Here is a 23,385-nt window from a genome sequence, read left to right as displayed (position 1 = left end):
GTTGAATAAAGTTGTTGTTTTTGTTTTTGTTTTGTTTTTGCACACCAAAAAGTATTCTCGTCACTTCATAACATTAAGGTTGAACCAATTTAATTATGTCTTTACTACTTTTCTGGACCTTGAATGTGGTAATTGTTGCTTTCTATGGGAAAAAAAAACAAAAAAACAAACTTTGATTTCATCCAAAATATCTTAATTTGTCTTAATTTCACAGGTTCCCAAGATGAACGAGTGGTGAGAATTTAATGACGGAAACTTCATTTTTGGGTGAACTAACCCACAGCTTGAAGGTTATCCTGACTTTGAAAAGTTATTTAAAATGATTTTTGAGAACATTCTATTCAGGAATATGTATACTTTTAAATTTTGTCTTAAGAACAATCTTAAATTCTTAATGGAAGTTTTTGGGAATGCAAAATGTTCTTATTTTCTAACTTAAGAAAAAAGATAAGAAAATAGCAGAAATGTATTCTTAAGAATGTTTCGTGAATCCGGCTCCAGGACCAAAAATATTACATGATATTCTCCCATCATTAATCTCTCTTCTTAATTCTCATTTTCTGCTGTAGATTTTGGCTCGCTTTTTGACCTGGAGCATGACCTTCCAGATGAGCTGATCAGTTCCTCAGAGCTGAGTCTAGAAAATGGAGGGGACCTTGGCCAGTTGCACGCCAATTTGGGTAGTGGGGGCGGGGCCATTGGAGGAGTTGTGTCCAGTGGCCAGGATGCAGCGGCCAAGCACAAGCAGCTCTCAGAACTCCTTCGGCACGGACCTGCATCTGCAGCATCGCAGCAGGGTGCGATGGGCAGCCCAGCAGGAGCTTCAATGGGGCTTTTCGGGAATATGAAGTCTTCTCCGGGTACCCAGGGCATGGGTCCGCAAGGGCAGCAACATCTTTCCCCACAACAAGCCGCCCTTATGCAACAGCAGCAGATGGCAGGGATGGTGGGCAACATGAACAGGAATATGCTTGGACCTCAGAAAGGCAATGGACAGCAGCAGCCAGGAGGGCTCGTGCCCCAGCAGCAAAACATGCTGGGAGCACAGATGATGAATGGATCGCCCAGAATAGGACATCACAACCCGGGCATGGGCAGCAACAGTAACCTGTTAGCAGAGGCTCTTCAGCAGCAGCAGCAGCAGCAGACAGGAGTCCAGGGTGGATTGAGGGCACAGCAACCTGGAGCAATGAACAAGGTATTGACATCATCAACACATTCCCAATACATCTCTATCAGTCAATAAATGTGACTTATAATGTTATCAGTATTGGGCCGATATATTTAAGAAGATAGTAAATTAGAAGGTTTTAGATTTTATTTTCACAAAACACTTAAAAAAATCTTACAGATAAGATATTTTATATTTTTAAAATTCATGTGCCCTCGTAATTTTTAATCAAAAACAATAATTTCCCTTTGAAATAACATCTTATCTATAAAGATGTGTGCACCTGCACCAGTGGGAGGGCGGGACAATAATCCCTCTCTTCATGTCACTCATATTAGATCACGGCAATTAGCAAAAGATGATAATCTGACATTGGAATCAGTTCCCAATGGACAAAATTAAGTCCCTAGTTCAGGGATATTCAATTAAAGTTGTAGTGAGTGAAGCGGCCAGTATGCCAATATGGCGCTGAGTCTTGAGTCTGCGCATAGTGAACTTGGAGCCAGAGTCTGCGCAGTAGTGAGCGTGAAGTGGAGCCGCGATATCAAGGCCCCACCCATGTTGGCTAATACTGCAGAACAACTCATGATGCCGGTGTGTAATAAACAGTTATGGAAATGTAGAAATTAAAGTTAATGCTTCAATCTCCACCCGAAGATCCAGAGAAAAGTCTGTTGGTGCTTCAGTGACAACTTCGCTCAGAGAAGCTGTAAATCTCCACTGTCAATCATAACGTCAAAACCCGCGGTTTTAATGCATCACTAACTAAACTAATTAAAAACAAACTTATTTAAAGAGCAAACATTTTAACTTGCATCAGTATGATTAAAAACTGCCTAAAATGACAGAAACCATCTTTGGAATATTTGATGTGTAATTTCACTGTTTAGTTTGTCTCACGACCCATTACATTACATGGAACTGGTCGACTGAACAATCCCTTTAATTTTTTTTTTTTATTTTTTTTTTGGCAAACTGAGCACTGCACAATAGAGGTTCACTACTTTAATTAAAACATGGATGATAAATTGTGTGATATTCCTTTAAATATTTTAATAAATTGTATTGTTGTTATTACTTTGAGAAGTACATTCTTCTCTACAATAGTTATATTTTTCTGTCATTGTTTTGGTGGGTTGTAATAAAGAGTTGCTGTGTGTATCTGACATTAGTTTTATCAAATGAAATGGTGAAATGCTGAAAAGTAAAATTTCAGAGCAGCTCTGGAGATGAAGTTCATATGGAGCATCCTCCTAGAGCAAGACCGCACACATTGAAAATGCCACGAGCGTCACATGCACTTGTGTAGTAGACAACTGTGCAGTTCATTCACACAAAGATGCGCAGAACATGCAGACTTCATAATTCAGTATCAATCCTTTGATGGTTTAATATTAACAGACTAGTTTATATCATAATTTGATTAGGTGTACAGCACTACTCTTGATTTATCCATTCAAATTTTCAAAGTTTGGTGACCTTCTGCATTACACAGTAAATTCCATTTGTGTGACTGGATTCCACAATTCCACCAGCGTTCTCTCAATCATAGGGCCCTACTTTCATACATAGGGAGATGACAATGCTTTTCAAAAAAAAGAAAAAAAAAAAGAAAACCTATGTCTGTTTGTTGCAGATGGGGCTGAATGCAGGTTCAGGCCCCTATGGAGGCCCATATGGTCAGCCTGCCAGTCAGGGTCTGGGTGTTGCAGGGCTGGCCCCTCAGCTCCAGAACAAAGTAGGTCTGTCCAACAGTCCGGCCCAGTTTAACCTCGACAAGAAACCCCAGCCTATGCAGGGCATACCTGGCATGGTATGTATTCATTCAGAGCCTTGTATGCAGACTTTAGACTTGTTCATTTTAAAGAAGCCACAAGATATCTTAATGTCTGTTAATTTGGGGTTTCCACAGCAGGCTTCCCAGCTTTCCCCAGCGGGCACTGCCGGAGGCGCAGGAACGGGCAGCATGGTGCCCAATGCCCAAGGAACTCTTGGTCCCGGATCAGCTGCATCAGCCGTGTCTGCAGCAGCGGCGGGAGGTGTTCCTCCAGCGGCCGATCCGGAAAAGCGCAAACTCATACAGCAGCAGCTGGTGCTTTTGCTCCATGCCCACAAGTGCCAGCGGAGGGAGCAGGCCAATGGGGAAGTACGGCAGTGTAACCTGCCCCACTGTCGCACCATGAAGAACGTCCTCAACCACATGACGCACTGCCAGGCTGGCAAATCTTGCCAAGGTGAGTGTGTAAACTGCACAGAACCGTAACAGCGTAGCACTTTTGTTTCTGTTGTTCTGCCTATTTAAACAACGTGGCACTATTTCTGATGTTGGGTTTGCATTTTATTGCTTTTTAGTGGCACACTGTGCCTCTTCCAGACAGATAATCTCTCACTGGAAGAACTGCACGCGGCATGACTGCCCTGTATGTCTACCTTTGAAAAATGCAGGAGACAAGAGGAATCAACAGAGTGAGTGTGTGTATAAATGCAAAACATTCTGTTGCATCTCAACCCATCTTACTTTTTCAAACATACAAAATTACTTTGTAACCTCTGTAACCTTGTGGTATTTATTGTCCTTAATGTAACAGAATTTGACTTTGCAACGTTTTTATTACTATTTTCAGATTCTAGATCTATGGTAATTGTCTCTTATTTTGGTTTATTTCTGCTTTTTTCTCTACGTGGCTTCAGCTTTGCTAGGCACTGGAAGTGTGGGGTTAAGTTCTTCTTTGGGTAATGTAACTGGTGGTCCGCCCAGTGCCCCCAATCTCAATACCCAAGGGCAGATAGACCCCAGCTCCATCGAGAGGGCCTACGCGGCCCTGGGCCTCACATACCAGGGAAACCAGGCTCCTCAGCCTGTCCAACAAACACAACGGGCAATGAACACCATGGGTAAGAGGCTTCAGATTTTATTTGAAGTATGAGTTTTTTTAAAAGAAATTAATACCTTGATCAAAAGTGAACATTAAAGGGTTCACCCAAAAATGAAAATAATGTCATTTATTACTTGCCCTCATGCCGTTCCACACCCATAAGACCTTTGTTGATCTTCGAAACACAAATTAAGATATTTTTGTTGAAATCCGATGGCTCCATGAGGCCTGCATAGCCAGCAATGACATTTCCTCTCTCAGGATCCCTTAAAGGTGCTAAAGAGGATGTTTTGTTTTATACATTTTTGCAATATTACTTGAAACTGCCTTTACTAACTGATAAAAGACTATTTATTAGGTGCACTGAAAGTAATAATATTAATATACATCATCTGTGCACGAGGTAGGGCCTTAAAAACATCAGCCAATCGTTTACGCGATCATGGCCCTCTGGCTTGTCAATCACTGCCATGACGTTCCTCGTTAGAGACGAGCGCGGCTGCGCTCTCCAGTAACTTTCCACATTCCACTGGCACTGCATGCAATGTTTTTGTCAGGAGACAGGAATAACAACTGCAGATTATGAGTTACCTGCGGTGAGTCCGACATAATGAATCCAAAAAACACGACACAGCGAATGCCGGTGGTAAACACTTGTATTGCAATACTCGTGCACGAGTTTTGGGAGGCGTTCCTTTGAAATTAGCTGTGAAAAAGGGGGGGTTGTTCTTACGCATGTGTTCATTTCAAAAACTCAGTAACAGTCTTTGGATTCTCAGTCGACGAAAAAATCCTCTCTATCACCTTTAATGTACTAAAAACATATTTAAATCGGTTCATGTGAGTACAGTGGCTCAATATTAATATTATAAAGTGACGAGAATACTTTTGGTGTGGCAAAAAAACAAAATAACGACTTGTATAGTGATGGCCGATTTCAAAACACTGCTTCATTAAGCTTCGGAGCGTTATGAATCTTTTGTGTCGAATCATGATTCAGATCGCGTGTCAAACCGACAAACTGCTGAAATCACGTGACTGAGGTGCTCCGAACCGCTTTTTCGACACAAAAGTTTCATAACGCTTCGAAGCTTCATGAAGCAGTGTTTTGAAATCGGCCATCACTATATAAGTCGTTATTTTGTTTTTTGGCGCTCCAAAAATATTCTCGTCGCTTTATAATATTAATATTGACCCACTGTACTCACATGAACTGATTTAAATATGTTTTTAGTACATTAATGGATCTTGAGAGAGGAAATGTCATTGCTGGCTATAGAGGCCTCACTGAACCATCAGATTTCAACAAATATCTTAATTTGCGTTCCGAAGATCAATGGCGGTCTTATGTGTGTGAAACGGCATGAGGGCGAGAAAATAATGTTATTTATTACATTTTTGGGTGAACTAACCCTTTAAGTCATAATGCACAAAATAATGTTACAAAAATCTGTTTCAAAAACATGCTGTGCTTTTGAACCTTTGTTCAAATTTGTTAATGATAAGAAATATTTCTTGAGAATCAAATCATATTAATATTAGATTGCATATTAGATTGATTTCTGAAGAATCATGTGACATTGAAGACTGCAGTAATAGCTGCTAAAAATCAATTTTTAAAATCTATTTAAATTGATAAAGTTATTTTAAATTGTAATATTTCAAAATGTTACTGTTTTTACTGTATTATTGATCAAACAATACCCTGGAGAGCATTTCTAAAATATCTCTAATAAAATCTTACCGACCCCAGAATTTTTATTAGACTTGTAGTGGTGTCTCTTCTCATGACCTTTCTTGTTACAGGAGCGAATCCCATGGGAGTAAATGGGGCTGTGGGTGGTCAGACTCAGAATCAGCAGTCTAACCTTCTCCAGGATACAATGTTGCATCTGAACATGACATCACAGAGGTAAACCAACCCTTCAGTACATCTCATGTAACTAGTCACCATTCTATCCTCCACATTCAAAGGGTCTTAAAACCTCACAGTAACACTAATCCACTGCAGCAGGCATCTGTCAGTTTTGATAAGTTCATAATATGCAAACATAGAGTGGTCCTCATTTGTTTCCATCACTTACCTTTCAACAGTTTGATGAATGACAGTGCTGTGGGGTCTATGCCTGTGGCCAACCCTGCTGCCAGTGCTGGAATGAGGAAGAGTTGGCATGAGGACATCACCCAGGATCTACGCAACCACCTGGTGCACAAACTGTAAGTTCATTTTGTGGAAGAACAATTTTAAAACAAGTACTTAATTGGTTATTTAACCATTATAACTGCCGACTTTTGGTATTCAGTTAATATTAATTTCTGTGTCCCTTGCTGTTGTCCTCCTCCTTCAGAGTCCAAGCCATTTTTCCCACTCCAGACCCAGCTGCACTGAGAGACCGGCGGATGGAGAATCTAGTGGCCTATGCGCGTAAAGTCGAAGGGGATATGTATGAGTCCGCTAACAGCAGGGTGGGTATATTGTTCTTGTCTGTAAATGATTTGTGTTTTATCATAATCACTGGTTTATAAGTCACTGTTATACATCACAATTTTCAGGCGGAGTATTATCACCTGCTGGCTGAGAAGATCTATAAGATCCAGAAGGAACTGGAAGAGAAGCGAAGGACACGGTTACAGAAACAGGGCATGATGCCCACTCAGCCTGGCATGCCCCCCACTGGCCTGCCGCAGGGGCCCACAGGGATTGGTCAGCCAGGGCCACCCACAGGATTACCTACTAGTAAGTACTCAACAACAAAAGTTGCCCATCTCTGCGACCGATTGGCAAGTAATTTGTAGTTCATGGCTGTGACATACAGATGGTACCTATGAGTTTTTGATGGTACCGGAATGAATTTTTTTGCCGCTGTATGTCGCGGTTGTGGAGGCAAGTGCATTACATTTCACTTTCTCATAACTGATTTTAGTAACCAAAAGCCTATGTAAGCATTTGTTATTTACAACGATTTCGCACAGATAAGTAAATGTCAAAATTGTGTTTGATCTGTGCTTTTTCATGGACTGTGCAGACTTTACAATGCAGCAGGCTACTAATACCCCTTTATTCATAATCTTTCATTTTTATTAGCAGTATGTTTATTTTTAATTGATACTTATTGACAGCTTAAAAATAAGTAAATATTTGCTCTTAAGCGATGTTGGTCGACAGCTTTTATACAGTGTTTATGCTTTACCATTCTTGGTAAACTTTAGAAATAAGAGACAGTATTATTATGGTCGAGCATTTGTTTTAATAAATATTGGCAAATTCAATAAATTTGCTACATTCCATTAGAGCCTCTGCTGTGTTGTACAACTAACAAAACCTTCTGAAGGAGCTCAGTGTATCTGTTGCAAGCAGTTTTTGTCAGGTGATCACGCCAGAAAGTCACAAAGGCCTGAAGTAGCTCGTCTTTAAATTGTTTTGTGAGTCACTTGCCAAATTGAGAAGATTAACAGCCATAACCATTGCAATGGATGAAAAGAATCAAATTTAAAAATAGACCTGTGCAAGAAATAAATGGGTGTTGTCTGAATATGTTAGCTAGTATAGATTTGGTATAGCCTCTAATCACTGTCAACTAGGAACAAAAATGTTTAGATACATTCCTTATGTGAATGATAAATATATCAGTTAAATCTGTATATTTGTTTTAATAATTTAATAATCTCAGTTAAGTAGCTGAAGTAGGCTAATTAGAAGTTAATCATTAAAACTAAATTGACTAAAACTAAATTAAAAAATAAATAATAACTAAACAGTATTGTTTTAAATATATAAAAAATTAAATAAAAAATTAAGAAAATATAAAACCGAAAATTTAAAAATAAAACTCATTTAAAGAACCAATGCTATAATAACATTGGTTAAGTTTAAAACTTTTTTCCTACCACACATTTTCAAGGTTTACATAAAGTCTTGGAACATAGTAGGCTACTTATTTATTACAGGTTTGCATATAGAGTTTAGTGTTTGTATTCTCTGTGTGATTTGATGTAAAATCAGTCCCTCCAGAAAAACGTTGTGATTTTTTTTTTTTTTATATATTTTTTTATTTTTTTATATATTTTTTTATATATGTGACTTTTTTGCAACGAAAATACAGGGATTATAAAATCATGCTAGCCCGGCATATTTTGCTTGCTGAAATCGGCAATTTATGTGGCGAAAGTGCGGCGTATTTGAAAAAATGCGACCCCCACATAAATATGCGGACTTTGACTGATTATGCATTAAATCAGGCGATCGCATAATTGCGTTTTTCTGGAGGGACTGTAAAATGAGGAAAAATGAATCTTAAGGTGATGATACACGATGCAACTTTTTGAGCAGTGTTGCCGAGCAATGTTGCTTGGGCACTTTCCCATTGAGAATGAGCAACAAATTTATATCTGGATACTTAAGATTGGTCGTGGGCAATTTTTTGAGATCCTCCATTCAGAATGCTAGCAGCCGATCATGTGACCGGCTTGGAAATTTCAGAAAAAATTCAAACAAGATGGCCTGCCTCTCAGCGGCAGTGGAGCTAAGAAAAGGAGAGTGAACTTATATCTTTTTATGCTGGTAAGTTGTCATGTGTCAACCCAAAACAGGGAATTTACCTCATTTAATGCTTAAAATACCAACAGGTGTCCTATTTAATGTGTCTTGTCTTCAATTGTTTTCAGTTAAATACTAAAAAGACGCGTTCTGTTTAATGTCTGTAGTGGCGTAGGGTGTATGGCACGTGAGAGTAGCTTTTGACGCAATCAACCTAGGTTCAAATCCGCCTTTTGCCAAACTTGCTCTTCTCCCTTTTCTTATCACAAATCAGATCAGAAAGGCAATCATATTGAATAAAAACGAAGCAAATATTTAAAAAGTTGAAACAAAGTGCCTAACAAGTGTTTATAATGTATTTATTAAGTTGGCAATAGATTTGCTCCTCTCTGTCCGTTGCCATAATTAGTTGACCTGTGTCTCATCGGGTTGCCTGTTGACAGCAACATTGCTAAAAACGTTGTCACGTGTATCTTCACTTTATACTTATTCTTGCTGCATTTTTAAAATTTGTATTGACAAACAAATTGCAGTGTTGCTGTTAACATAACAAAACAAAAAAAGAAAATAGTACAAAGCAACATAACAAATTAAGAACAGAAGTTTTTTTTCTTTGTCACCCTTACTGACAAGCCTTTTGATATTTACTATTAGGACCAGAAGTGTGGGTAGGACTGCACTTGTTAAGCGATTTTCATAGATTTTACTTTTCTTGTTTTGCCCCTCCTCCTGTAGATGGTCCTCTTTCGGATCCTTCGATGGTGCGGCCTACTGGTCCAAATCAGATGATGAACAGGATGCAGAATGCTGCTGGTTTGTATATCTCATATACATATATGTGTGAGTGTGTTAACTGAGATATATTAAGTGTACACTAAAAGTTTGGAGTAAAATGTTTGTTTGTTTTTTAAGGAAATTAATAGGACTTTTTTACATAGTTCTAAAAAAAATAAAAAATAATTCAAAAAAATAAATGCTGTTATTTTGAATTTTAAATTTTTTTTTTATCACGGTTTCAACAAAAACATTAAGTCCTGAAGGCTGGTGTAATGGTTCCTGAAAATTCAGCTTTGCCATCACCTAAATAAATTACATTTTAAAATATATTAAAATAGAAAACTGTTGTTTTAACTTGTAATATTTTACAATATTACTGTTTTACTGTATTCTTGATCAAATATATTCAGCCTTGGTGAGCATAAAATACTTTAAAAAGCATTTAAAATCTTACTGCCTCCAAACTTTGAATGGTAGTGTATATGTATATATGCATTAAAGGTGCTCTAAGTGATGTCACGCGTTTTAGGCCAAAACACTTTTTGTCACATACAGCAAACATCTCCTCACTATCCGCTAGCTGCCTGTCCCCTGAACACACTGTAAAAAAAACGCAGTCTCTGTAGTCGCCACAAGCTCCAAAAATGGCAATAAAAACAAACTGGTGCAGCCTGGACCACTAAACATAATAAACACGCTCCAGCCAATAACCGACAAGAATGATTTTAAATGCGCGTTCATGACTGTTTCAGGAAGCACGGAGGGGAGGGGGAGGAGGAGGAGGGAGGGTCTAGCTAGCCTCTGTTTGGTTTGACAACACTTCGAACGTCAACAGGAAGTTATTCCACCCAGGATCACTTAGAGCACCTTTAAAGGGGACCTATTATGCCCCATTTTACAAGATGTAAAATAAGACTCTGTTGTCCCCAGAGTGTGTATGTGAAGTTATAGCTCGAAATACCCCACAGATAATTTTTTTATAGCATGTTAAAATTGCCACTTTTAGTGGTTGAGCAAAAACGAGCCATTTCAGTGTGGGCCCTTTAAATGCAAATGAGCTGCTGCGCTCAGCCTAAGAGGGCGGAGCTTCAAGAGCTGATTCTTCTGATTCAGGACACACTATAATGTCAGAAACTGCGAATATATGCTGCATAGAGATAGAACAGGTATAGTTTAGTTAAATTATGGTTATAACTTATATTGTCTTCTTGTTTTTAATCCACTATATTAGTACAGGCCTGTTGTACCGTGCGAAAGATGGCCAAAAGTTTACAGATGAGTTTTATAACATTTATTGTACTTCACACAAAAGATGAAGCTTCTGTTTTCACTCTAGAAAATTACTGTAAGAGCTTAATAAACACTGCAAGTGTGCATTAAAATATTAACATAAACACTCTCTCTCTCTCTTATCCTTGTATTATCACCAACAAACATAGCGAAGAACACAGAAACACTCGTTACAACTAACAGTAAACAAATATATAAAGACCTTATGCCTTTTTGGGTGGTGCTTAATAAACTTTATACCCGTAAATAAACTCTGATAAACTGTAATAAAGTGCTCCTACCTTCATTATTGCCATATCCATTTTTATTTGTATATCCTTGAGTAGCACATTTTTAGCACAGTCTCTGTTTTGTATTGTCTCTTTGTATTGATATTCGTTCACAAAGCAGTCCGGTGTGAAATGATTCGCGCAGACATAAACGAATTTCGACAGAACTGAGGGAGCATTTTCTTGGAAAACCAAGTTAATCCACCTCGTATTCAGCAGCTCAGATTTAGGTAGTAAATGAAGAGAGCTATGTGGATTAATCCATCCAGCTACAGAACACCTAAAACGCTTAGGAGACATTCTCGTCAGTGCAGTAATGACGGACTCGCTGTGAACACGCTCATGGCTGTTCTATGTTCAAACGTCAGTGTCTGTCAACATTTGTGGGCGGGGCCTGTGGCTGTTGTGACATCACACTGCTTATGATTTATGGGGATTAAAAAAAGGAGTGGATTTTTATCACTATAGGGTGGTTGTGTATTCTCTCTTCTGCTCTGTGCTTTGCAGGGATGAATCCGTTTGGGAACCATATGGGAATGCAGTCCATGGGCCAGAGATCTACACCACCTCTTCCACACAACACAGCTCTTAACCAGGTTATTACTGTAACTAGAAGTGATACCTTTTGTAGATTTGTTATTTATTACTGCATAGTAGTTCCGTGGGAGATTGTGCACAGAATATTTTTTGTAAATGCTGAGTGTTTTGAATGTTTTAGGCAAGTATGGGCACTGGGAGGATGCCACAACCGAATGTTGCACAGATGCAAAATCAGTACATGCAACCTGGACAGTTTCAAGGTTCAAGTCCAAGTCTTGGTGCTGTATCTGTTGACATGGCTCACCCAGGAAATGATGGCACTATTAATCAAGTAAGAGGATATAGATTTTCTCTAAATTGTATCTGAATTCATAAGGATCATATCTGTAATAATACTGTTCTTAATATACTATCCAATTATGAATTCTTAGATTACATTGAGCAAACGCTACTGTTACTACTACTGCATACACACCTATACCTATCTGTCTTTATTTTTTTGTATACATGTGGTCCTGGTTTTGTCATTAAACAGTCTAGAGCTGCAATGCATTGTATATATGATATTTGTTCTGAACTGCATGAACTCATGAATGCATTCTCAGTGTTTGCTCTATTTTTAATTTGTCAGCAGGGGCAAATGCCTACTTTATCATCTTTACCAGTTGGAAGTCCCTTAGCCCAGCCTGGGTCTGCTGGAGGGGCAGGCAGCGGGTCCTCGGTGGGCTCTCTGGGTCCCAACAGCATAAGTGGGGTTCCTCCAGCATCCACCCCAACGCAGTCCATCAACCTCCCCCACGGCCCGCCCGTCCACCAGAATTCTCCTTCCCCAGCACATAGCCGCACACCCACACCCACACCAGGCTCCCAGACACCCCAGCCCCATACACCAGGTCTACCCCAGTTAGCCACGACCGGCAGTCAGCAGCAGTTACCTCCGTCCACCACTTCTGACAATGTCATGCAACCTCAGCAGCAGTCATTAGGAGGAGGAACTCCTCCCGCTGTTTCTCAAAGTGGCCTCTCCACGCCAAATGCCAGCCAGCATCCCCGCACTCCAGTAAGTACTACTGCTTTGTATAACACAAAAATCTCGGGGCTCATTTATAAATAAACACGTCCTAAATGTGAACGCACAACAATTTCTGAGATGTTCCTATGAACATTTTATAAAGCTTCTGTACACACCAAAAATATTCCAGAAGCATCCCGCTTTATAAATTGCAGTTCATCTTCAATTCAAGAGCAATGTGAACAAGTGCATCAACTCCACCTATATATATATATATATATATATATATATATATATATATATATATATATATATATATATATATATATATATATATATATATATATATATATATATATATATATATATATCAGGCATGAAAATCCCTCACCTTTCGGCGAAATTCGGCGTTTTGAAACCAAAATAGGTGACCTACATGAATCGTGTAGATTCAATGAGAAAAAAAGTTTGAAAGGGGGGGGGGGGGGTTCATATTCAGTGAACTGTGAACAGATGAGTGCATGGAAATATTAACGCAAAGGGCCTTGCATCACCAGTGCAGACCACCATCAGAAGCTGAAAGCACGCCTGGCCTCGGCGATTTACCTGACTGTATTTGGTGAGTGATAGCAGGGCTCGACAGGACTGCCCGATGGCCCGGGGCCAGTGTGAACGACGCTCGGGACAGTAGACGCACCGATCACTTTCCCGATCGGGCCAGTGCTGTAGGGTGTGCGTTATATATCGTCTATAATATCGTAGGCTAATTGTTGATTTAACGATCTGAAATTATCGAGTATGTCCCTCACTTTTAAATGCCCCCAAAATTCAAGATAAGGGGCAAAAATGTCCCTGTATATATTTCATATATAATTTAATAAAGTTAATCAATATTACACAAAGAGCTCCGTTTTTCTCCAAATATTAATCAATATTACACAAAGAGTTTTTCTCCAAATATTAGCATGATTACAAATGTGATATTGGATTTATTCAGCATACAGTTTAATGAACAAGAACTTAATATCAAGTGACTTACATTTTAGACACCAAATCGTCTGTTTCGCTGTATTTCACCAACGAAAATAGTTCCAAAGTCCACAGAATTGTTTTGCGTCTCTGAGCAACACTTCCTGAATGAATCAGCCGATTGAATGAATCAGTTGAATCTCAATGATTCGCTCATTAACAGTGATTCGCTGCCACCTACTGGCGGGTTAAATTTCACATTTAAAGTGTCTTCATTTTTAAAAATTTCAAAAAACAGTATTTAACGTTTTATATTTTGAACATTAAAAACATTTTTTATGCATCTGTAACTGCTTTTGATTAACTTTAATAAAGTTATCTATTCTAACTTTATACATTCATTACAATTTATGTACCTAAAAAAACTTATGTTTAAACCTACATAAAAAACTTGAAAAGCACCATTTAATTTATATGTTTGTTCTGTTGTATTTATTTGTGCTATTACTCGTAATTTGATTATTTGTTACTATTTTACTACTTACTGTTTATTTGTCTAATATTTAAAATAAATCTAGTAGCTTTTGGTGTCATAACCTTATGTATTGAGGTTAAATTTATCAAAAACAATGAAAACAATAACTATGCTTATTTTATAGGCCCATTTTCTTGTCTTTTACTTTTATAAATTTTTTTGTTGTGGGGCCTGGAAAATTTCGGCAGGTCAAGTAAAAATTTGAACCACTGGCCCAACTGGGCCAGCAGAAAAAATCCTTAGCGTTGAGCCCTGAATGGTTTCAATAATTTTAATATTTTCTGGTATATAAGTTACCCAGGAACTCTGTTGACATAGACTTAGCTAACGTTAGCTACAACTTGAAGAACTGAGTCACTGAACACAGCAGGAGAGAACACAACGTTAGCCAGCTAGCTAAAGCTCTGGTGGAAAATTATTAGCTAATGCTACTGTTTTTGAGGAGTTAGATTTTGAGGTGAGGGGACTGACAAGGCAGAAGGTAAGTGGTCCACCGTATCAATAAGCAGACCTGCCAACCTGTACGCAATTTATGTAGCGGATACGCATTTTGACTTCAAAGTATGCTGGTACGATTTGTCACTCTAAACTATGCAAAAACTTGATGACGCCTCTGTGCACGTCCACAAATCAAGCAACAGCAAAAGAAGAAGAGTTCGACCAATCATAGCGCTAGGTTCTTCCCCCAAATATACTGTAAATGTTAGACCCAGTGACAGGCTGGCATGAAATGGCTTGCATAATACTTAGTAAGGAGGCCATAATAATTTTTGACTCATGGCTGAAGTTAAGTTTCTCCAGCTCTCCCCAGGTTGGCAAAAAAGCATCTCAAAATGCATCAGATTGATGCTTTAAAATGTGGAATATTTAAATTTTTCTTCCAGGGGAGCATGCGCCCGGACCCCCCTAGAGGGGTAATATCCTTCTCACCTTTTTCACCCCTGACCCGTTTTCATGCCTGATATATATATATATATATATATATAAAATTTAATCTAATTATTTACATACTCTGTGATTTAATTAATCTAAATTAATCGCATACATGATTTTTGCTGTGAAAGTATTAAATATTTCAATTCAAATGAATCAAGTGACATTAAAGTTCAAAAACTCTTTTATTGTTAATTTCACTGTTCAAATAATGGCTATAACAATCAACAATATGACCTAATATGCTAAGGAAATAAATTCAAAAGTGCTTCAGGAAGAAGATTTGATGATGTGTGCCGTAACACAACAAGATAATTGTGATTGCTAACTGACGTCCAGTGATTCCCCTGTCAGTGTGATGTATTCCGCTCCCGCCAATACATTACAATACATATTACAATACATATTACAATACATATTACAATACATTATTATTTTATTTTTTTTCAGTCTCGTACAGGTGCTGGATTTTTAACAGAATGGTGTTTCACGATGGCGGTTTATATGTTATGTCTGAAGAGGCTATTTGCTAACCCTCTGTCTTCTATCACCAAAACTGGTCTGCAGGACATTGCAATCCATTTAGCAAGGGAATTGGTCAGTCGGTCACATACAGATTTGCTAAGTTTGCGTTTCAGTGTTTGTTCCAGTGTGGTTTGAAGATGACGTTGACTGCTAGAGTTGGTATCACGGGACGTGATAGGTCGTACCTCCGGATTAACGTTAACTCCTGGATGCTTTGTATTGATGTGGTACTTTAGAGTGGACGAACTCCGGTGATATGCCAGTTCCTTGCTGCAGACATTGCAGACGACTTTTTTTATCAACACTTCCATCAAGTCGTTTTTTATAAGTAAATGTTCCAGTAAATCCCTCCTTCATTTTACAGTCGAATGGTGGCTAGAATGGCTCCAGGTTCAAAGGTCAATACGGAATGGATTAATCCGCGTTATTTTTTTCTCAGATTAATTAATCAAAATCAATGCGTTATTTTGACAGCCCTGAGTTTGTATCCTTTTACACACCATTTTTGACCCTTTTGTCTTTTCTCTCTTAAGTTGTCTCATAAGGGTTCTCTGCCAGTGGACGGCCAGGCTGCTACCCCTGCCTCTGTCAGCAGTGCAGATGGATCATTTCAGCAGGGTCCTTCAGACTCCACAGCCCCCTTTGAGCCCAAGATGGAGGTCAAGCAGAAAGAGGAGGAGGAGGAAGAGGAGGAGGAGGATGAAGAAGAAGCCATGGTGGGAGGAAGAACTGGAAAGCAGGAAGACATTAAAACTGAGGAGAAGCCTGAGGTACGATACAAGTTGTATTTTCAGTAAATAAGAATTAAAGTCTGAATGGTGTTGATTATCTGAGAGTCAGACTATAACCATGGCTCGACAATAAGGGCTGCCCGATGGCCCAGGTTAGTGTGACAGATGCTCAAAAAGGTTAACGGAATTGTCGCTCGCCTGATTGGGTCAGTGCTGCATTGTCACGAATGTTTATCATTTGCACAACGTGTTTTTAAGTGTGGTCAATTTAAACATTCAAGCGATTTTTAACCATTCAGATTCAAGCGCAAAAAGACATGATAGAGAACTTTGTTCAGTATTTGCGCGCAAAGTCCGTCCGTGTGCTTGTGCACAGAAGACAGCTTGCGAGTACTGAATTAAGTTCTCTTTCACATCTTCTTGTGCTTGGATGGAAAAATACACACTACAAAGTATGTCAAAATGCCCGTCTTGGCAAGTATTCACGTAAACACTGTCTGTTATGATCTATTGACTGAACATAAACGGTTGAGAAAGAAAACGCGTGTAACAGTATATTGGATCCGTGCATTCAGTCTTAAAGTAACAGCAGCCTAATATTCCTGCTGCTGCTTGTGTCATTAATGTTAATCAAACACCACCACACAAAGAGAAAATCACTCACTGATCTTGAAACAACTTTTGTAGCAAGTAGAAAAAAATCAAGTAGAAAAAGAAGCCTTGAACCCTGTGGTAATGAAAATCATTTCATAAGAATTGTCTGCTTTCTTTTATCAGATAAAGAAGGAGGAGCCTTTAACTGATGGTGTGCCAATGGAGACATCTTCCACTGCAGCTGGGGAGGACAAAAAGCCAGAGATTAAGACTGAGCCTAAAGAAGAGGAAGAGGGTTCAGGGTCCACAGTTACCCACAGTTCACCTTCTGGAGTCCCTAACAAAAAGAAAAGTATGATCAGACCCCACTTGGGTATTTTAGCTGCTAGGGTTGGCTTCAGTACAAAACCAACTGTTGATACCTTGGTAATGATACTATAATATAAAAATATAATGGGCAACAATTTAACACCCATGCAACATTTTTAATGAATCTCACACATCAGTGGATACATTTTAGTCTTTTTGACTAAAGGTGAAATTGTAATTTGATGCTTGTGCTTAAATTGCTGCCATTAGTAATGAACGAAATGCCAAACAGGGCAATTTTTTAACGAGAGAATTTTTTTAGCCATTTGAAATATTTTCTTGTGTCCCACGGGTTAGATACCTCTGGTTTAGACTGAATAGCTTAAATATTCACTATTGTGTGTTTTTGTCAAATAATTTAAGCACTGATATAGTAATTCTGTGTATCTTACTTGCCTTTTCATCAGTTTTTAAACCAGAGGAGCTGAGACAGGCCCTAATGCCCACACTGGAGTCTCTTTACCGCCAGGACCCCGAGTCTCTGCCCTTCCGCCAGCCTGTGGACCCTTCACTGCTGGGAATACCAGTACGTGTGCTGTCTGGTGCACAGCCTCCTTAATATAATACTGTTTTTGTTTTAACATACATAATCATATTATAATATATATATATATACTACAGTTCACCGAATTTAAAAAAATATTTTTAAAGAATATAAAAAATACAGTATCAAAAATACAGTAAAACAGTATATAATTGTTAAATATTTAAAAAATTTAAATTGTTTTCTATTTTTAATATATTTTAAAATGTCATTTATTCTGATGATATTAGCTATCATCAGAATAAATGACATTTTAAAATATATTAAAAATAGAAAACAATTTAAATTTTTTAAATATTTAACAGATTTTTCAGCAGCCATTATTCCATTCTTCAGTGTCACCTGATCCTTCAGAAATCATTCTGATATGCTGATTTGGTGTTTTGTAACCTTATAAAATGTCTTTATAATCACTTTAGATTAATTTAATGCATCCTTGGTGAATAAAAGTATTCATTTCTTTTAAAACTTTCCTTCCAAACTTTAGAATGGTAGTTTATATGTTTTCCGTCAGTCGTGTATAAAATCATCATTGGCAGGGATCAGTTGTTGGATATCAAATACAGTCTTAAGTTCATACTCTCATTTATGGAAATGTATGATTCTACTGAATTCTGATATTTAATATTGTTACTTTTGGCAAATCACAGGACTATTTTGACATTGTGAAGAATCCTATGGACTTGTCTACTATAAAACGGAAGCTCGACACGGGCCAGTACCAGGAACCGTGGCAGTACGTGGATGACATCTGGCTCATGTTTAACAATGCCTGGCTGTACAATCGCAAGACGTCACGAGTCTATAAGTACTGCTCCAAGCTGGCGGAGGTGTTTGAGCAGGAGATCGACCCGGTCATGCAGAGCCTTGGCTACTGTTGTGGGAGAAAGGTAAAACAGGATGCTTGAGTGTTTACACATATTAAATTGTCCTTCTAATATGATGCAGAATGATGTTTTATAAATCAATACATTCCTCTTTGTTTGTAGACCAAACGAATAACAGCTTGTGGCTTTATGAGCTTTATAAGCGTAGGCGTTGAACTAACAAAATTAGTTTTCTCATCCAAAGAGTTAGTCATAAAATGGGATTTTGTGTCATAGCACAGATCAAGTACATACTGAACTGAAGACACCTGAAGTTGATCTGTTTTCTGCTATGTTTTTTCTGCATTTAAACCATCATAACACTAGCTACTGTTTTTTTGTTTTCTCTCACAGTTTGAGTTTTCTCCCCAAACTCTGTGCTGCTATGGGAAGCAGCTGTGCACTATACCACGAGATGCTGCTTACTTTTGTTATCAGAACAGGTAAGGAACTTACGACTGAGGCCAACATCAACGGACATGAAAGAATATATCTGAATGACCCATGTTATGATTATTAATTGCATATGCATGTGAAACCTGTTAAACAGCTTTTTTTCCACTGTATCTGGCCACATAAAGTGCACTGACTTGCACCACGGTTGATAAGAGTGTTTTCTTATCCCACCTATTCCACCAATCAGTCCTTAGCCATTGTAAAATCCTATGTGTGTGAAAAGACCTGGCATTTTAAAGTGAGCTCCTTTTCTGCTACATATATTACATTTTTTTTTTTTTTTTTTATGTTTCTTGAATCAAAATTTTTACATGGCCATTTTCACCCTCTCTATGATCCTTTAAATTAAATGGCCTGTTTGTGCTTGTATACCTAAATGTGGTTAATCATATGTTAATGTCTTCATAGTACATAGATAAATGGTATGTAAAAGAGTTGTATATTTCTTGATATGACCCCTTTGTCATGAATTTTAGTCATTTAATTTCAATAATTGCTCATAAACGAATATAACATGTACGACTTGACACTAATTGGTGTAACAGTGCCATAAAAGGAGTAATTGTTATCTTTTCATAGAGCACCTTTAAAATGCCTGTTTGCTTGACATTGTGGCTGCAGTCTTTTTGTTCATGTTTAATGTGCTCATGTGTCCGTAAGTCTCCAACCCCCTTCGCAACTGATTCTGCTCCAGTTTTGCTATAATGATTTTTCTCATTATACATGTAAATGCTAATCTGTGCTTTGCTTTGGCTTTCTGCTTGTCCGTTGTTGTCTCCCTCCTTATCCATCCATTTCTGTCTTGTCTGTTTTTCTTTGTCAACCCTTTTCTTCTCCCCTGTACTTTGTTCTGTGCTGTTTGTTGTGTCTGCTGTCGCCTGCTTTCATCTGACCAATCATCTGCACCTAAACCCCTCCCTGCTCAAAACCCCTGCTCAAAAATCCTGCATCATGATTGGCTCCTCTGGCGACGACCCTGTCCTGCGCTTCCCCTTTGGCCTGCCTGCCCTGCCCTGCCCTGCCTTGTCCTGCACTGATTGGTGGCTCCCTCCTCGTTGCCTCACTGTGATTGGCTGTGGTGTTGGCGCATGGTGTAGTTCACCAAAATATGGGCTTCTTGCTGACAGGTACCACTTCTGTGAGAAGTGTTTCAATGAGATCCAGGGTGAGACTGTGTCCTTGGGAGATGACCCATCCCAAACTCAAACGTAAGTGTCTCCTCTTTCACACTATTTTTAATCAGTGTTTTATTATAGCATGTTCTTTTTTTCTTCTCTCTTCAGCTGTACAACAAGAAAACAAGTTTGTCTAGTCTGTCAAGTGTTTGCAGTATCAAGACCCCGCCCCACCCATATAACATGTATATCGATAGATGTGTTGTGTTTGTGTAGAGATCTGATTGCACTTTAGCTGTTATAAAAGAACAACACTTATATATTACATCATAGGTTTAGGCCGGAGAGTTAATGTAACACTTCAGTGGAAATTAAATTGAATTCAGTCAACAACAATAAATCTCAAACTTGGTTTTGCTCTTTTGAGGTTTTGAAGCAGGATTTTTGGAGACCATAAAAGCACCCTTTGAGTTTTTTCTTGTTTTAATACTGCTACAATTTGCATATATTTCTAGATCGATCAATAAGGATCAGTTTGAAAAGAAGAAAAATGACACACTCGACCCTGAGCTGTAAGTCCATTTAAACTTTAATTCCAGTTTTGTGCACTCAGCAAAATTTTTAGGATTAATACCCCATTTTCTCTGCAGATTTGTGGAATGTATGGATTGTGGTCGGAAGATGCATCAGATCTGTGTTTTGCACAATGACACTATATGGCCATCAGGGTGAGTTTTCTGCACTGAAATTAAATGCAACTGACTCTGGTTTTTGAAAGGTGTTTCTAACACCAACATGTGTCCTACCTTTTTTTTCTCTTTTTCCCTCGTTTAGCTTTGTGTGTGATGGTTGTCTGAAGAAGTCTAACAAGACCCGTAAAGAGAATAAATATGCTGCTAAAAGTATGTGGCTGCATTTCAGTGTTTTTTAAAATGTACAAACTGTAAAATCTTCTCCATGTATTTTCTTCTCACTGATAATCTAACAAGTAATGACATTTTAAACAACTTTTTTTGGGATCTTCAGGGCTTCCACAGACCAAACTAGGCAACTACTTGGAAACACGGGTTAATGACTTTCTGAAGCGGCATAATCACCCAGAGTCTGGTGAAGTCACTATTCGTGTTGTTCATGTCTCGGACAAAGTGGTAGAAGTCAAACCAGGCATGAAGTCTAGGTGAGACAGGATAATTAAGAACAGACACACAGGTTTAATACAACACATTTATCTGTTGGACATTTCGAGAATAATTACTTTTAATACTCATTTAGTCATTTATATTCTTGCCGTGAAGCCTCATTTGTTTACTCTGATATATAATGTAATATACCTCCCATGCAGACTTTTATCATTGCTTGTTTGTCTGCTTGGAATCCTTTTCACAGGTTTGTGGATAGTGGAGAGATGGCAGAGTCTTTCCCATACAGAACGAAAGCTTTATTTGCATTTGAGGATGTTGATGGTGTTGATGTCTGCTTTTTTGGGATGCACGTGCAAGAGTATGGCTCAGATTGTCCACCCCCTAATCAAAGGTCAGGCAAATATAATTGCTTTTTTTTTTTTTTTTTTTTTTTTGATGGGCCTGTTTTTACTTCTGGCTAAATGTTTTTTTTTTTCTCCTCAATCATCCAGACGAGTTTACATATCCTACCTGGACAGTGTCCACTTCTTTCAGCCACGCTGTCTGAGAACAGGCGTGTACCACGAGATTCTTTTAGGATATCTGGAGTATGCCAAAAAACAAGGGTAAGATACTTCCCTATCCTACTGTTTCAGTAGTATTTTTACTTTAAAAATTTCACAAGGCAAAAATGTGAACATCGGTTAATTAAAACTTTTTGGATTTTGTTTTTCTTAGGTTTACCACAGGACACATCTGGGCTTGCCCTCCTAGTGAAGGAGATGATTACATCTTCCACTGTCACCCTGCAGACCAGAAGATACCCAAACCCAAGCGGCTGCAGGAGTGGTACAAAAAAATGCTGGATAAAGCCGTAGCGGAGCGCATCGTGCATGACTATAAGGTACAATTTTGTGTTACTGTAAACATTTTGTATAAAAAAAATTTCCTCTTTTTTTCAGAATACAGGTAAGAGATCAAGTCTTGAGTTTATACATATTGTTTATATATTATTATTTTGTATATATATTTATTTATTTATAAAATTTATAAAATGACTTTTTTAAAGGACATATTCAAACAAGCAACAGAGGATCGTCTCACCAGCGCCAAAGAACTGCCCTATTTTGAGGGTGATTTCTGGCCCAATGTGCTTGAAGAGAGTATCAAAGAACTGGAGCAAGAAGAGGAGGAAAGGAAGAGGGAGGAGAACAGCACGTCCAATGAGAGTGTTGATGTTAGTCTTTAAGCTCTACTCATCTTAGGTTTTGTTTCCTTCTAAAAGTGCTATTTTTACACAATCCTGAACACTTCTCTGTTTCTTCAGACAACAAAAGGTGACAGCAAAAATGCCAAGAAAAAGAACAACAAGAAGACGAGCAAGAACAAAAGCAGTTTAAGCCGAGCCAACAAAAAGAAGCCGGGGATGCCAAATGTGTCCAATGACCTTTCACAGAAACTCTATGCCACAATGGAAAAGCACAAAGAGGTATGAGGAAGACTAAAGTCTTTTTTTTTTTCTCTCACTATGATTTAGTTTAATCAAGGTACATTGTCAAACATTTAGCATTTGTCAAGTTTGGTGGCATTCTGATCTCAGTATCTTTTGTACAATGTTCACATGTGCCTTCACATATTTTTTTTTTAATCAAACATTTTATTTTTTTCCCCAAGGTGTTCTTTGTTATCCGGCTGATTGCAGCACCTAATTCCAATGCACTTCTGCCCATTGTTGACTCGGATCCTTTGATGGCATGTGATTTGATGGATGGTCGTGATGCCTTCCTAACACTTGCACGGGATAAACATCTGGAGTTTTCTTCATTGCGGCGCTCCAAATGGAGCACTATGTGCATGCTGGTTGAACTGCACAACCAGAGCCAGGACCGCTTTGTCTATACCTGCAATGAGTGCAAACACCATGTTGAAACTCGCTTCCATTGCACTGTGTGTGAGGTGAGGACTATAGAATGGGAGGAGTGGGGAGATGGTGATGATTTACCATGTATAATCTTACATGATCATACATGGTATTTTTATTTGTTTTATGTGTAAAGCTTATATGGCATGAGAAGATAACCAGTTTTTCTCAGGGCAGACCCAATTTTTTTGCATTGTCCTGGATTACTCAAAAAATGCACTAGGAAAAGCAATA

The 23,385-nt window shown here is 38.4% G+C and overlaps 1 protein-coding gene across 7 annotated transcripts in view; it reads left to right on the top strand.

Annotated features, from left to right (window-relative positions):
• Positions 1-23,385, top strand: part of ep300a (E1A binding protein p300 a) — a 35,096-nt gene that overhangs the window by 7,649 nt on the left and 4,062 nt on the right. For 2 of the 7 annotated variants that reach the window (XR_010892763.1, XM_067370033.1), the window contains exons 2-30: positions 570-1,198; positions 2,808-2,984; positions 3,084-3,405; positions 3,524-3,643; positions 3,863-4,066; positions 5,854-5,959; positions 6,142-6,264; positions 6,396-6,513; positions 6,601-6,784; positions 9,320-9,397; positions 11,428-11,516; positions 11,639-11,791; positions 12,092-12,520; positions 15,968-16,204; positions 16,943-17,111; positions 17,536-17,654; positions 18,323-18,562; positions 18,893-18,981; positions 20,122-20,202; positions 20,625-20,681; positions 20,760-20,837; positions 20,944-21,011; positions 21,136-21,286; positions 21,496-21,642; positions 21,743-21,856; positions 21,969-22,134; positions 22,300-22,467; positions 22,558-22,719; positions 22,905-23,186. Coding sequence is in view for 6 of the 7 variants with exons in the window: in XM_067370033.1 (XP_067226134.1) it covers positions 570-1,198; positions 2,808-2,984; positions 3,084-3,405; positions 3,524-3,643; positions 3,863-4,066; positions 5,854-5,959; positions 6,142-6,264; positions 6,396-6,513; positions 6,601-6,784; positions 9,320-9,397; positions 11,428-11,516; positions 11,639-11,791; positions 12,092-12,520; positions 15,968-16,204; positions 16,943-17,111; positions 17,536-17,654; positions 18,323-18,562; positions 18,893-18,981; positions 20,122-20,202; positions 20,625-20,681; positions 20,760-20,837; positions 20,944-21,011; positions 21,136-21,286; positions 21,496-21,642; positions 21,743-21,856; positions 21,969-22,134; positions 22,300-22,467; positions 22,558-22,719; positions 22,905-23,186 (5,060 nt within the window). In the remaining variant the exon portion in view is untranslated. The remainder of the gene's footprint in view (positions 1-569; positions 1,199-2,807; positions 2,985-3,083; positions 3,406-3,523; positions 3,644-3,862; positions 4,067-5,853; positions 5,960-6,141; positions 6,265-6,395; positions 6,514-6,600; positions 6,785-9,319; positions 9,398-11,427; positions 11,517-11,638; positions 11,792-12,091; positions 12,521-15,967; positions 16,205-16,942; positions 17,112-17,535; positions 17,655-18,322; positions 18,563-18,892; positions 18,982-20,121; positions 20,203-20,624; positions 20,682-20,759; positions 20,838-20,943; positions 21,012-21,135; positions 21,287-21,495; positions 21,643-21,742; positions 21,857-21,968; positions 22,135-22,299; positions 22,468-22,557; positions 22,720-22,904; positions 23,187-23,385) is intronic. The other 5 variants (XM_067370037.1, XM_067370036.1, XM_067370035.1 and 2 more) reach the window with 5 other exon arrangements.

This window comes from Chanodichthys erythropterus, chromosome 19 (assembly GCF_024489055.1).
Source record: "Chanodichthys erythropterus isolate Z2021 chromosome 19, ASM2448905v1, whole genome shotgun sequence".
NCBI classification, from domain to species: Eukaryota; Metazoa; Chordata; class Actinopteri; order Cypriniformes; family Xenocyprididae; genus Chanodichthys; species Chanodichthys erythropterus.
Note: the sequence above shows the minus strand (reverse complement) of the source record. Positions and strands in the feature narration are given on the sequence as shown.